The sequence below is a fragment of the Protomyctophum parallelum genome (genome assembly GCF_964188405.1).
Source record: "Protomyctophum parallelum genome assembly, chromosome: 15".
Taxonomy (NCBI): Eukaryota; Metazoa; Chordata; class Actinopteri; order Myctophiformes; family Myctophidae; genus Protomyctophum; species Protomyctophum parallelum.
This window is the reverse complement of record NC_139710.1, coordinates 50406804-50418071: the sequence shown is the minus strand read 5'-3', so window position 1 is coordinate 50418071 and position 11268 is coordinate 50406804. Positions and strand designations below refer to the sequence as shown.

General features: G+C 46.6%; 1 protein-coding gene across 1 annotated transcript in view; it reads left to right on the top strand.

Annotated features, from left to right (window-relative positions):
• Positions 1–2241: 2241 nt before the first annotated feature.
• LOC310871919 (putative voltage-dependent N-type calcium channel subunit alpha-1B) overlaps positions 2242–11268 on the top strand; it is a gene marked incomplete at both ends in the record, with an annotated part of 193130 nt that continues 184103 nt past the window's right edge. The window contains 3 exons of the mRNA XM_083783557.1: positions 2242–2525; positions 3903–4008; positions 6502–6641. Coding sequence (XP_083639683.1) covers positions 2242–2525; positions 3903–4008; positions 6502–6641 — 530 coding nt within the window. The remainder of the gene's footprint in view (positions 2526–3902; positions 4009–6501; positions 6642–11268) is intronic.

Genomic DNA, 11268 nt, shown 5'->3' with positions numbered 1-11268 from the left:
GATGGATCTCACCAAGAAGTGCCTGTTGGCTTTCTTTTTCATAACCAACCATATGTTCTCTTTGCGCACACAAATGATTAATGTGAAAGCTACATGAATGTAATTATCAATAAATTGCCCCGGTTAATAGCAAGCCCTGAACTGGCTTGAAATCAACCGGGGTGATTATAATATTAATTAAAATACACACACAGACTGCCCCAGTGCCCGCTATGCATATATGCAGATCTTTGCTGGCAGCGGCATCCCCTTTGGCAACCCCGCCCAGCATGGGCCACAGAATGCTTCTGTCATTCATGTCATGTGAACTGATAGTTAAAAGCAAAGGGGGAGGGGGGAGGAGGAACTGAAGGGGGGGAGAGAGAGAAAGGAGGGGGGAGGAGAGATAGTGAGAGGAGGGGGGAGGAGAGAGAGGGAGGGAAGGGGGGAGGAGAGATAGTGAGAGGAGGGGGGAGGAGAGAGAGGGAATTAAGGGGGGAGGAGAGAGAGTGAGAGGAGGGGGGAGGAGAGAGAGAGTGAGGGAAGGGGGGAGGAGAGAGAGGGGGAGGGAAGGGGGGAGGAGAGAGAGAGAGTGAGGGAAGGGGGGAGGAGGAACTGAAGGGGGGGAGAGAGAGAAAGGAGGGGGGAGGAGAGAGAGTGAGGGAAGGGGGGAGGAGAGAGAGTGAGGGAAGGGGGGAGGAGGAACTGAAGGGGGGGAGAGAGAGAAAGGAGGGGGGAGGAGAGAGAGTGAGAGGGAAGGGGGGAGGAGAGAGAGAGTGAGGGAAGGGGGGAGGAGAGAGAGTGAGAGGGAAGGGGGGGAGGAGAGAGAGGGGAGGGAGGGAAGGGGGGAGGAGAGAGAGAGTGAGAGGGAAGGGGGGAGGAGAGAGAGAGAGTGAGAGGGAAGGGGGGAGGAGAGAGAGGGGGAGGGAGGGAAGGGGGGAGGAGAGAGAGAGTGAGAGGGAAGGGGGGAGGAGAGAGAGAGTGAGAGGGAAGGGGGGAGGAGAGAGAGAGTGAGGAAAGGGGGGAGGAGAGAGAGAGAGAGGGAAGGGGGGAGGAGAGAGAGGGGGAGGGAAGGGGGGAGGAGAGAGAGAGGGAGGGAAGGGGGGAGGAGAGAGAGGGGGAGGGAAGGGGGGAGGAGAGAGGGGGAGGGAAGGGGGGAGGAGAGAGAGGGGAGGGAAGGGGGGAGGAGAGAGAGGGGGAGGGAAGGGGGGAGGAGAGAGAGGGGGAGGGAGGGAAGGGGGGAGGAGAGAGAGCTTTCTCCACGTTTCCTCCCTGATGCTATGGATACAGGGACGGCACAGGTGGAGCCTGACTAGCGTCTTTTCGGTCACGTGGGTCGATTCATGAGGAGCACTATAGTGTGTTGTGTGTGTCTGTTGGAGAAAGTGCTCACATTAATACATGTCAGTGATTTACAGCGGATTTCCTGAACGCTCCCGAGAACTGGGGGTTAAAAAAAAACCCCAAACAACGGCCGGGGTGTGTTCTCCATTTGTTGAATCGTGAGAGACTTTTTGATTGTGCAACCAAACCAAACCCGCATCGTTAAATCAGTCGAGGAGGAGGATTGGACACACAGACGGAGGAGCCAGAACGCTGCATCTGTTGTCGCCTGTCGGGGATCATTTTCCAGAACGCTGCTGACTGACTGCCTGCCTGCTGTGCGTTCATTCATTCTCCGAGCAGCCAGCCTCCACACGGCACGGATCGTCTCCTCTGCTGCGTGACGTGAAGGCTTTTAAGATTGCTGCACATTTTGTATGTGTTAAAGTCGCAGTTTGTTTTGTGTTTCTTCATCCCGGCCGTGTGTGTGTGTGTGGGACGCACTGTCTGAGCTCTATTTATGATGAGGTGATCGGCCAAGCCAGATGGAAGAAGCTAATAAGGAAGGAAAATGATGCATCATGGAATTTGGAAATATAAACTTTCTCGGTCGTCTAATTCCGCATCATTTTGAAATATGGGGGATTCTTAAAAGCATGGGGAAGAAGAACAAGAGAAAGGCGAGAACAGGCAGACGCTGCTGAGATCAGACGCACATTTCTTTTCCTCCCAATGTTCTTTTGTTGTTGTGAATGTTTGAATGAATCTTCCCTTCTTGGACATATATTACGCACACCTCAAAGGAACTCGTGGCTACACACCGGGGACAACTGTGCGTGTTGTGATGCGTCTTCTCCACCCGCTGTACTCTAGCGTCACTTTTGATTTCTCCTCCAAAGCTGCGAAATCAGCGCCGGCTATTCCATTCCAGACGAAGAGATGGCTCGCTTCGACCAAGACGAGCCGCTGTCGGCGAGCCGCTACGGAGGCGCCGGTCCGCCGGGCCCGGCGGGGAGAGGGGGAAGCCGGCAGGCGGGCGGTGGAGGCCCGCCGCCCCCCGGCCAGAGAGTGTACAAGCAGACCATGGCCCAGAGGGCCCGGACAATGGCCATCTACAACCCCATCCCCGTCAAACAGAACTGTCTCACCGTCAACCGGTCCCTGTTCATCTTCAGCGAGGACAACGTCATCCGGAAATATGCCAAAAAGATCACCGAATGGCCATATCCTTAATTATGCTGACTACTGTCTTTATCTATACGTTAAAGTTGATAACCTAATAATGTTCTGTCTTATATTGCGACGCATGGCGTGTTGTTGGCATATGTTTTGGTGCAACGATAGTTAAAAGCACAAACCGCTATAAAGACAGAAGTTGCTAGTTTTCAGTCGTGCATGCAGGGGTGGTGCCCTTTGAGGTGTGTGGTTGGCATGCATGACTTTTTATAATTTCTTTATAGTTTAAGTTGAGTCTATATGCGTATAAAGTTGACCCTTGAAGGCAGTTGTTTAATAGGCTCTCTCTCTCTATCCTTGTGCTATCCGATTATGGTTCACTGATGGATGCGTATGTAGGCGCTGTCCATGGTGCTAAATCACCATGCTGCAAAACAGGCGAAATCATCAGTCAGCGAGCTGCTGTTGTTGTGCGTGGGTGTGACAGCAAAGCAAACAATGCATTAAATATGGATGCCAGTCGTTCCGTTAACGTGGATATAGTGGCATGCATATTGAGTGTTTCTGCAACAGTGGACGATAGTGGACATGACACCTGTTGAGTCCTGACACGTTTTCGCCTCTACACTGTGACGCAGATTCGGTGTTTTGTTTTGTTGGGAGGAAGTGAACCGTGAGGTGAGGGCCCTTTTTGGTTTTAAACGAATGCCCACAAGGTGTAGTAATTTATTCACATTACGTTGTCGTTGTGTAATGGCCTCCATTACTTACATAATTACTGGTTGGTTAAACTCAGTGCTGAGCAAACATTTATCAGCCATTGACTTTAGCAGAGCATTACTAAGAACCCCCCCCCCACACACACACACACACACACACACACACACACACACACACACACACACAGTCTTGTCTGTAAGCGGACTAATCATGGCCTATAAGTGCAGACAGTAGGGTCTGTTGCTGCTCCAGAGCTGCATGTTGTCCTCTGTTTCACATCTCCTGGACACATTGTCTGCTAATACAGAACAGTTTCCCTGGGAGGGGGAGGGGGGGGGGGATGATAGTCCTATAATAAACAAGCAGTGCACTTCAATGAGAAACAACTATTTGTTTTATCACCGCCGACTCATAATAATCTATTTTACGGGCAGAGAGAACACCCCCATATTGCAAAAAAGGAAAAAAAGACTGGTTTATTGCAGAAGCCTAATTCATGGGAAAATATAGCAGACCCTATCAGTGCTTGTAATAGGGGGGGGCTTTGTTTATGGTGGCTTTTTCCATTAGATTGTTTCGATCTTAGCACATTTAGTACTGTATTGATAATACTCCTAAGTAACTATGTTGTTATTTATCTGCTTATATTCAGCCTAGTCATCCTATCGTCGATTATACTCGTGTCTCCCTTAACTTCCTCTCACTCCATTTGAGTACATGATTCTGGCCACCATCATAGCCAACTGCATCGTGCTGGCCCTGGAGCAGCACCTGCCCGCCTGCGACAAGACGCCCATGTCGGAGCGCTTGGTGAGTATGAGTACACCCTGTCTTCATCCCCCCCTCAGTGGTTCCCAGAGCTTTTTTCATGTCAAGGACCCCCAAATTGACACTCATTACCCCGTGGACCCCCATAAGAGAAGATACTTACGGCTCTAGCAGTGATTCTCAGCCTGTTTAATTTCAAGGACACCCCCCCCCCCCCCCCCCCCAGTTTGACATGCATTAGTCTACGGACCCCCATTTCTATCTCTGGGACCCCCCCCCAATGTATGTTGTAAAATCACAGTTAATTTAACTCTGGGGAGTGTACAAATGGAACAAATTGGTTCCATTTGTACACTCTCTGAGTTACAGACACGTAAGGGTCCATTTGGTTCGTAATTAGCATTTAGCTGGGGACCCCCTGGAACTCTCTCTCGGACCCCTAGGGGTCCCCCGGACCCCACTCTGGGAACCACTGCCCTATGTGACATGTAACAGTAGGTTTCTGCACTCCCATAGGGTCCCAGTTCACTCCCATAGGGTCCCAGTTCACTCCCATAGGGTCCCAGTTCACTCCCATAGGGTCCCAGTTCACTCCCATAGGGTCCCAGTTCACTCCCATAGGGTCCCAGTTCAAATAGGATTATTTTGGGGCCTCGCGGCCCAAAAAAGGTTGAGAACCACACTGGGTTTACGCCAAATTTGCATCACATGGACACATGACCTTAACGCTACGGGACTTTCAACTTCCTGCGCTCGCTTCACAGGCTGTCAACAAGCCTGTTGACTCGACTGTTGCAAGAATAATAGAAAAAATGGCTATACTCACCAATACAAAGACGGTTTGATCCCTAGATCCCTAGAGTGGACTCACTCTGAGCCCCGCACGGCCGCACCACACATAGCATAACAAGGCAGAAAAGAAAATATTTCACTGGAAGGAGGAAAAAATAACCATAGCGTTAAGGACACGTCCTTAATGAATGGACCGTATAGCTACATCACAGACCTGGGACCTGTAGGAGACCCAACTGAAGCCAATAGAGCGTCGCCCCCACGAGAGACCCATAGACTCTTCAGAAAGTATTTATTTAAAGACGTTTACGCCGCGGATAAAGCCAACTCTTGTCGTGACAAATCATGACAATAAACACAATGTTTTGGGCCAAACAAAGAATTAGAAAGTAGGAAAAAAAACGGCAGGTTACAACACTTCTTTTGTTGTTTTTCTTCTTTGTAATTATTTGTTTGGTCCAAAATATTGTGTTTGTTGTCATGATTTATCACGACTCGAGTTGGCTTCATACGACGCTTAAAAGTTCTTTAAATAAATACTTTTTGAAATGTCTATGGGAAAAATGCATTGGGATTAATTTCCTGGGCCTGGCGTCGTTATACATTTCTTTATAATACTCCATTTCTGACAAGCAGTGCTTTTAAATATACTCTCAAATCCTAATCCAACAGCAGATTTGAACTATTCTATTCCTTACCCAGTGCCAGCACAGCACAGCACAGTAGTGACACTTTAATCTCCTGAGTAACATGTACTCTGCATGGGGGGGCTGGACCACCCCCCGCCTCTATCTCTCTGCTCTATAGGTTAATCAGGACCCCCGCAGAACAGCCTGTGATGATGACGCACACACACACACACACACACACACACACACACACACACACACACACACACACACACACACACACACACACACACACACACACACACACACAATTCTACTGTCCTTCAGCCAACCAATCAATCACTCAAATAACTGCTTTTAGCTTGGGGGGTTTCTTTTTTCTTTTTTTAAAGAATGAAGGTTATTCCCCAAGGCAAAGCAGCCTAGTCCCAGCTGCCCTGGTTCATTGATCCAAACGGGCAGAAGCTCACAGTCTGATTCACACACTGTCTCTCACGGAGCTGCCTTGTCATATTCCTGGTATGCACTCAGAAATGACATAACCTACAAACAAAAACAAAACAAAATTGATAACCTATCCCACATTATTGGGTGTGTTCGGAGTTCAGTTTGCCTCTTTACTGTCACTGCAGTCTGAGTATAGGATGATAAGGCTAGTCAATAAATTGCGATTGATTGATTGATTGATTGAAAATTGTATTAACAGTTTGTAGTGGGTATTGGGTACACAGTTCAAAGAAAGTACAGGTCAATACAAAATCTGCTAAGAGGAGAAAACCAGAAAAAGCACTAAGACCTGTTTATTGCATGACCATGTACATACTACATCGGGTCCTCCATTTTCAATTCATCAGAACATTTATAGACTATACAAATATACACTTATATGGAAAAAAAACAGTTTTTCTACAAGCCCACAACATGGCGCGAAGCTCCACGTTGATATGCTATTTTACTACTTAAACATTTGTTTTCTAATTTGTGGAATTTCTTAGATTTGTCTCTTATTTATTCACCAAGTTACTTTGAAAGAAAAATAATAATAATTAACAACAAAAAAATATAGGAAACAAAAAAAACAAATGAACCATTGGGTTTTTCTCTCTCTCCACAGGACGACACGGAGCCCTACTTTATTGGAATATTTTGTTTCGAGGCCGGCATCAAGATCATCGCCCTGGGTTTCGCCTTCCACAAGGGCTCCTACCTGCGTAATGGCTGGAATGTAATGGACTTTGTGGTGGTCCTCACGGGGTGAGTAGTGCTCCGCTAATGGCTTATACAGCTGCTAACTGACACGGCTGATGGTCAGCACCGATTAATGAGGAGAGAAAAATACTAGCGCGTGTGTGTACGTGTGCGTGTGCGCAATGCGCATGCCCGCCCGTTCCGGTGTGTGAGTGTTTGGTTGCTAATGAACAAGGCGCAGTAGAGCTCAGCCCATTCCAGATGGCAATAATGTAGTCTCACCCGGTCTGAATAAACGGGCTCTTGATAACAGTATCATCTTGAACAGGTTCAGTGTTGTGTTTACACATAAACCGGCACGGTGGGAACCAAATGCTGAAGGTGCAGTCTATCTGGGCACCTCTGAAGAGTGGGCAGTCTATCTGGGCACCTCTGAAGAGTGGGCAGTCTATCTGGGCACCTCTGAAGAGTGGGCAGTCTATCTGGGCACCTCTGAAATCTGGGTACCAAAACAGTGTAGTCACCAGGATAACTGCATGTACACCTCAGAAGAGCTCTTGGCATCTGGGAAATCTGGGCACAAAAATGGCAATTAAGGCATTGAAGTGTGTTTAGCTGCCGGCGCCTGTCTGTCGTGCATTTCTGTGATAAAGATGACTGGACAATTAACCTGCAGGCTTAAAGAATGCAGTTTGATTCACATTCAAAAATACAAATGAAACTGTGGCCATAGGCTGACCTGACCTATTATATAGGCTGTGGAATAAAACATGGCTTAACAAGTGGTTTATGTACAGTATGTTTTGTAATTATAACCTAAATCTGAAACTAGTAGTAACTAAAGCTGTCAAAATACAAATACAGTACAATATTTACCTCTTAGATGTACAGTAGAGTGCTTGCTTTTCTTTTATTCTCCATTGTTCTGTAAAGCACTTTGAGCTGCATTTCATGTCATGAAAGGTGCTATTATTATTATTATTATTATTAGAGTAGAAGTATAAAGTATTTAAAAAATACCAGAAAGTCAGGGCATATTCCACGCTTGGGTGGCAGTGCTGTAGAAGGAGAATGTTTTGGAAGTGGGTGGTACAGTACCAGATGTAAATGTTGCTTTCCTCCACTGGAAAGGAGGGCTGATGACTTGACACAGACAATGCTGCTCTTTTAGCCCATTTTGGGCGGGGACCCCTTTTGGTGTTTAAGCAGTATGTTGTACTTTAGCTGTTGAAAAATAGTAGATCTACAAGCTCATAGCATGCCGCGCTACGAGCTTGTAGGTCTGCTATTTTTGAAGAATCGTGAAGATATAGTCCAAATGTTTGAATATATATATATTATTTCAGAGTGAATGTTTTTAATGCAAATCTTTGCATCTTGCATATTTTGAGATTGGGGTCCGGGGCTTAAAATAGTTCGAGAACCACTGACTGGTTAAAGAGAGTCCCCTGATGGCCCTGGGAGGCTGCCATGTTGGTCCCACCAGTCCTCCTCTCCTGGCCTCTCGTTGTGCCTAGTAATGGTACAGAGATTTATTTGGCCCTACATGGTGGAAAATATACGTTTACATTGCCAAAGCAAGTGTAATAAAAAAGTATATATTCTTTCAGAGCGAACATTTTCAACTCAAATCTTTGCTTCTGGGGGGGGGGTCCCTGGCAAGGTTATAATAGTTTGGGTTTTTTCATTATAGTTTAGTTTTAGTTAGTTTTGACATCTTTTTTTCTAATTCAGTTAGTTTTAGTTAGTTTTTAGAGCGGGTTTGCTAGTTTTAGTTTAGTTTTTATTTTGTGAAAATGCTTAGTTTTAGTTTAGTTTTAGTTTAGTTTTAGTTTAGTTTTAGTTTAGTTTTAGTTTAGTTTTAGTTTTTGCTGCCTTACGGTGCTGAAAAGTGCCGTAAAAACGGCTCGGGAAATAAGGAAAAGTACCGAATTAATTTAAAAGGTTTATATTCTAAATGTCCGTAAGGCATATAAATATTGTTAAAAAAAACGATGACGAATGCCATTTTGTCTATCATTTCAGTTCGTTTTAGTTAGTTTTGTGAACACACAATACAGTTTTAGTTTAGTTATCGTTTTTTAATTTATTTTAGTTTCAGTTTAGTTTCAGTTAACTAAAATGTTTTTTTAATTCTAGTTTTCGTTTTTTCGTTAGTTATAGTTAACTATAATAACCTTGGTCCCTGGAACAACATATTTTCTGACGGGGGTCGGCGGCCAATTACACATATATGTTTGGGGCGTCCTTGACATGAAAATGTTTGAGAACCACTGACATGGATTTTTCAAGAAAACTGTCAGGATTTAGAAGGCATTTGTAGAATTGTCTTCAGGTCTAAATGGGTTTTAAAGTGTTTAAAGGTAGCAGCTCTGTTTACATGTGCAGTAGGTCTACTTGGTACAGATCGTAGTCCTTAGGGTGGTTGTATTCCATTGACTAACCTTCTTTTATCGCAAACAGCTGCACAAATCTACATGTTTGTGTGAAAGAGAAAGTGTCTAAATTAAGTAATATGAACTGCTGAGATATAATGCTCTGCTGAAATGTATACGCATGTATTATCATTACAGTACAGTACAGTGTGAGAATGAGTGCTTGTAGATTCGTCTTCTTTCAGTGAATCTCTCTCGGCTTTTAACGTTGTGCGTCAGGATTTAGAAGACATTTGTAGAATCGTTCCCAGGTCAAAATGGGTTAAACAAAGGCGGACGGCGATATGTCTTTGGCCACTGACCGTGTCTATGTCCGTGCTGGGCAGGTTGTGTGTGTGTGTGTGTGTGTGTGTGTGTGTGTGTGTGTGTGTGTGTGTGTGTGTGTGTGTGTGTGTGTGTGTGTGTGTGTGTGTGTGTGTGTGTGTGTGTGTGTGTGTGTGTGTGTATGGTCGCTCTGTAAAACGAGCAAGGATTGGCCATTTATTTTTGATTCTATTTTGATTTTTTGATTTGGGTGATATGCTGACGGGTGGAGGTGGGTGATATGCTGACAGGTGGAGGAGGGTGATATGCTGACAGGTGGAGGAGGGTGATATGCTGACGGGTGGAGGAGGGTGATATGCTGACGGGTGGAGGAGGGTGATATGCTGACAGGTGGAGGAGGGTGATATGCTGACGGCCCGGAGGAGGGTGATATGCTGACGGGTGGAGGAGGGTGATATGCTGACAGGTGGAGGAGGGTGATATGCTGACGGGTGGAGGAGGGTGATATGCTGACGGCCCGGAGGAGGGTGATATGCTGACGGGTGGAGGAGGGTGATATGCTGACAGGTGGAGGAGGGTGATATGCTGACGGGTGGAGGAGGGTGATATGCTGACAGGTGGAGGAGGGTGATATGCTGACGGGTGGAGGAGGGTGATATGCTGACGGGTGGAGGAGGGTGATATGCTGACAGGTGATATCGATGGCTTGTCAGAGCCTGCACTCACGGTTGTGGCCCCAGCAGCAGCGCTGTCCGTGGGTCGTGCGTGGATGGGAGCGGCCGTGGGTCTGTCCGTGGGTCCGTCCGTGGGTCTGTCCGTGGGTCGTGCGTGGGTCCGTCCGTGGGTCTGTCCGTGGGTCTGTCCGTGGGTCTGTCCGTGGGTCTGTCCGTGGGTCTGTCCGTGGGTCTGTCCGTGGGTCTGTCCGTGGGTCTGTCCGTGGGTCTGTCCGTGGGTCTGTCCGTGGGTCTGTCCGTGGGTCTGTCCGTGGGTCTGTCCGTGGGTCGTGCGTGGATGGGAGCGGCCCCAGCAGGCCTGATTAAATTGGGGCCAGGCAGCCAGGCTGACATGATAACCCTAATTGAAGGGCTGGGTGGTGGATGATGAGGCAGCCCATTACTGTGGCGGTCTGGAGGCTTTATCGCCTTACGGTGATTGGAAGAAGTACTGTTTTTACTTGAGTAAAAAGTAGGAATAGTACAATGTAGAAATGCTGAAAGTAGTTACTAGAAAATTAAACTATAATTTTGCATTATTTGCCTCGGATGTGGTGGAGTAGAAATATATAAAATGGAAATTGGGAAGGTTATACCTCAGAAGTTCAGAACTGTACTTAAGGCCCGGGCGGTTAGCTCAACCGTCTGGGCACCTAGGCTGCTGAGCCGGCCTGACGGTGTGCCGCGGGTTCGACTCCCCCTCCCCACCATATCAATCTATCAACAAAAAGCCCCAAAAAATATCTTGAAAAAAAGAAAAAAAGAACTGTACTTAAGTACTGTACTTGAGTCTCTGTACTTACTATGTACTTACTTTCCACCAGTGCTTATCACTGCCATGTTAAAGCAAGCTGAGGGATCGAGACATATTGTGGTCTGAGGTCTTTGACGTGAAACTGTTTGAGCACCACTGAGGTCTTTGACGTGACAATGTTGGGGCACCACTCATTATAGAAACATAGGGTTTTTCAGAAAACTGTTATTTCGTAGAATATGCATGGTCTCAGGTCTTAATGGGTTAACCCATTCTGGACGGGAACCCCTTTTGGTGTTTTAAGCATTATGTTATACTTTAGCTATTGAAAAATAGCAGATCTACAAGCTCATAGCGCGGCACCGAATGTCGCACTAGCTTGTAGATCTGCTATTTTTGAAAAAAATCATAAATGTGGCGCAAATCGTTTAGAGCGAACGTTTTTAACTCAAATTTGTGCTTCCCTGGTTGGGGGGGGGGGGGGGGGGGGTCGGCGGCCAATTACAGATAAGTAAGAGTTTTTTCAG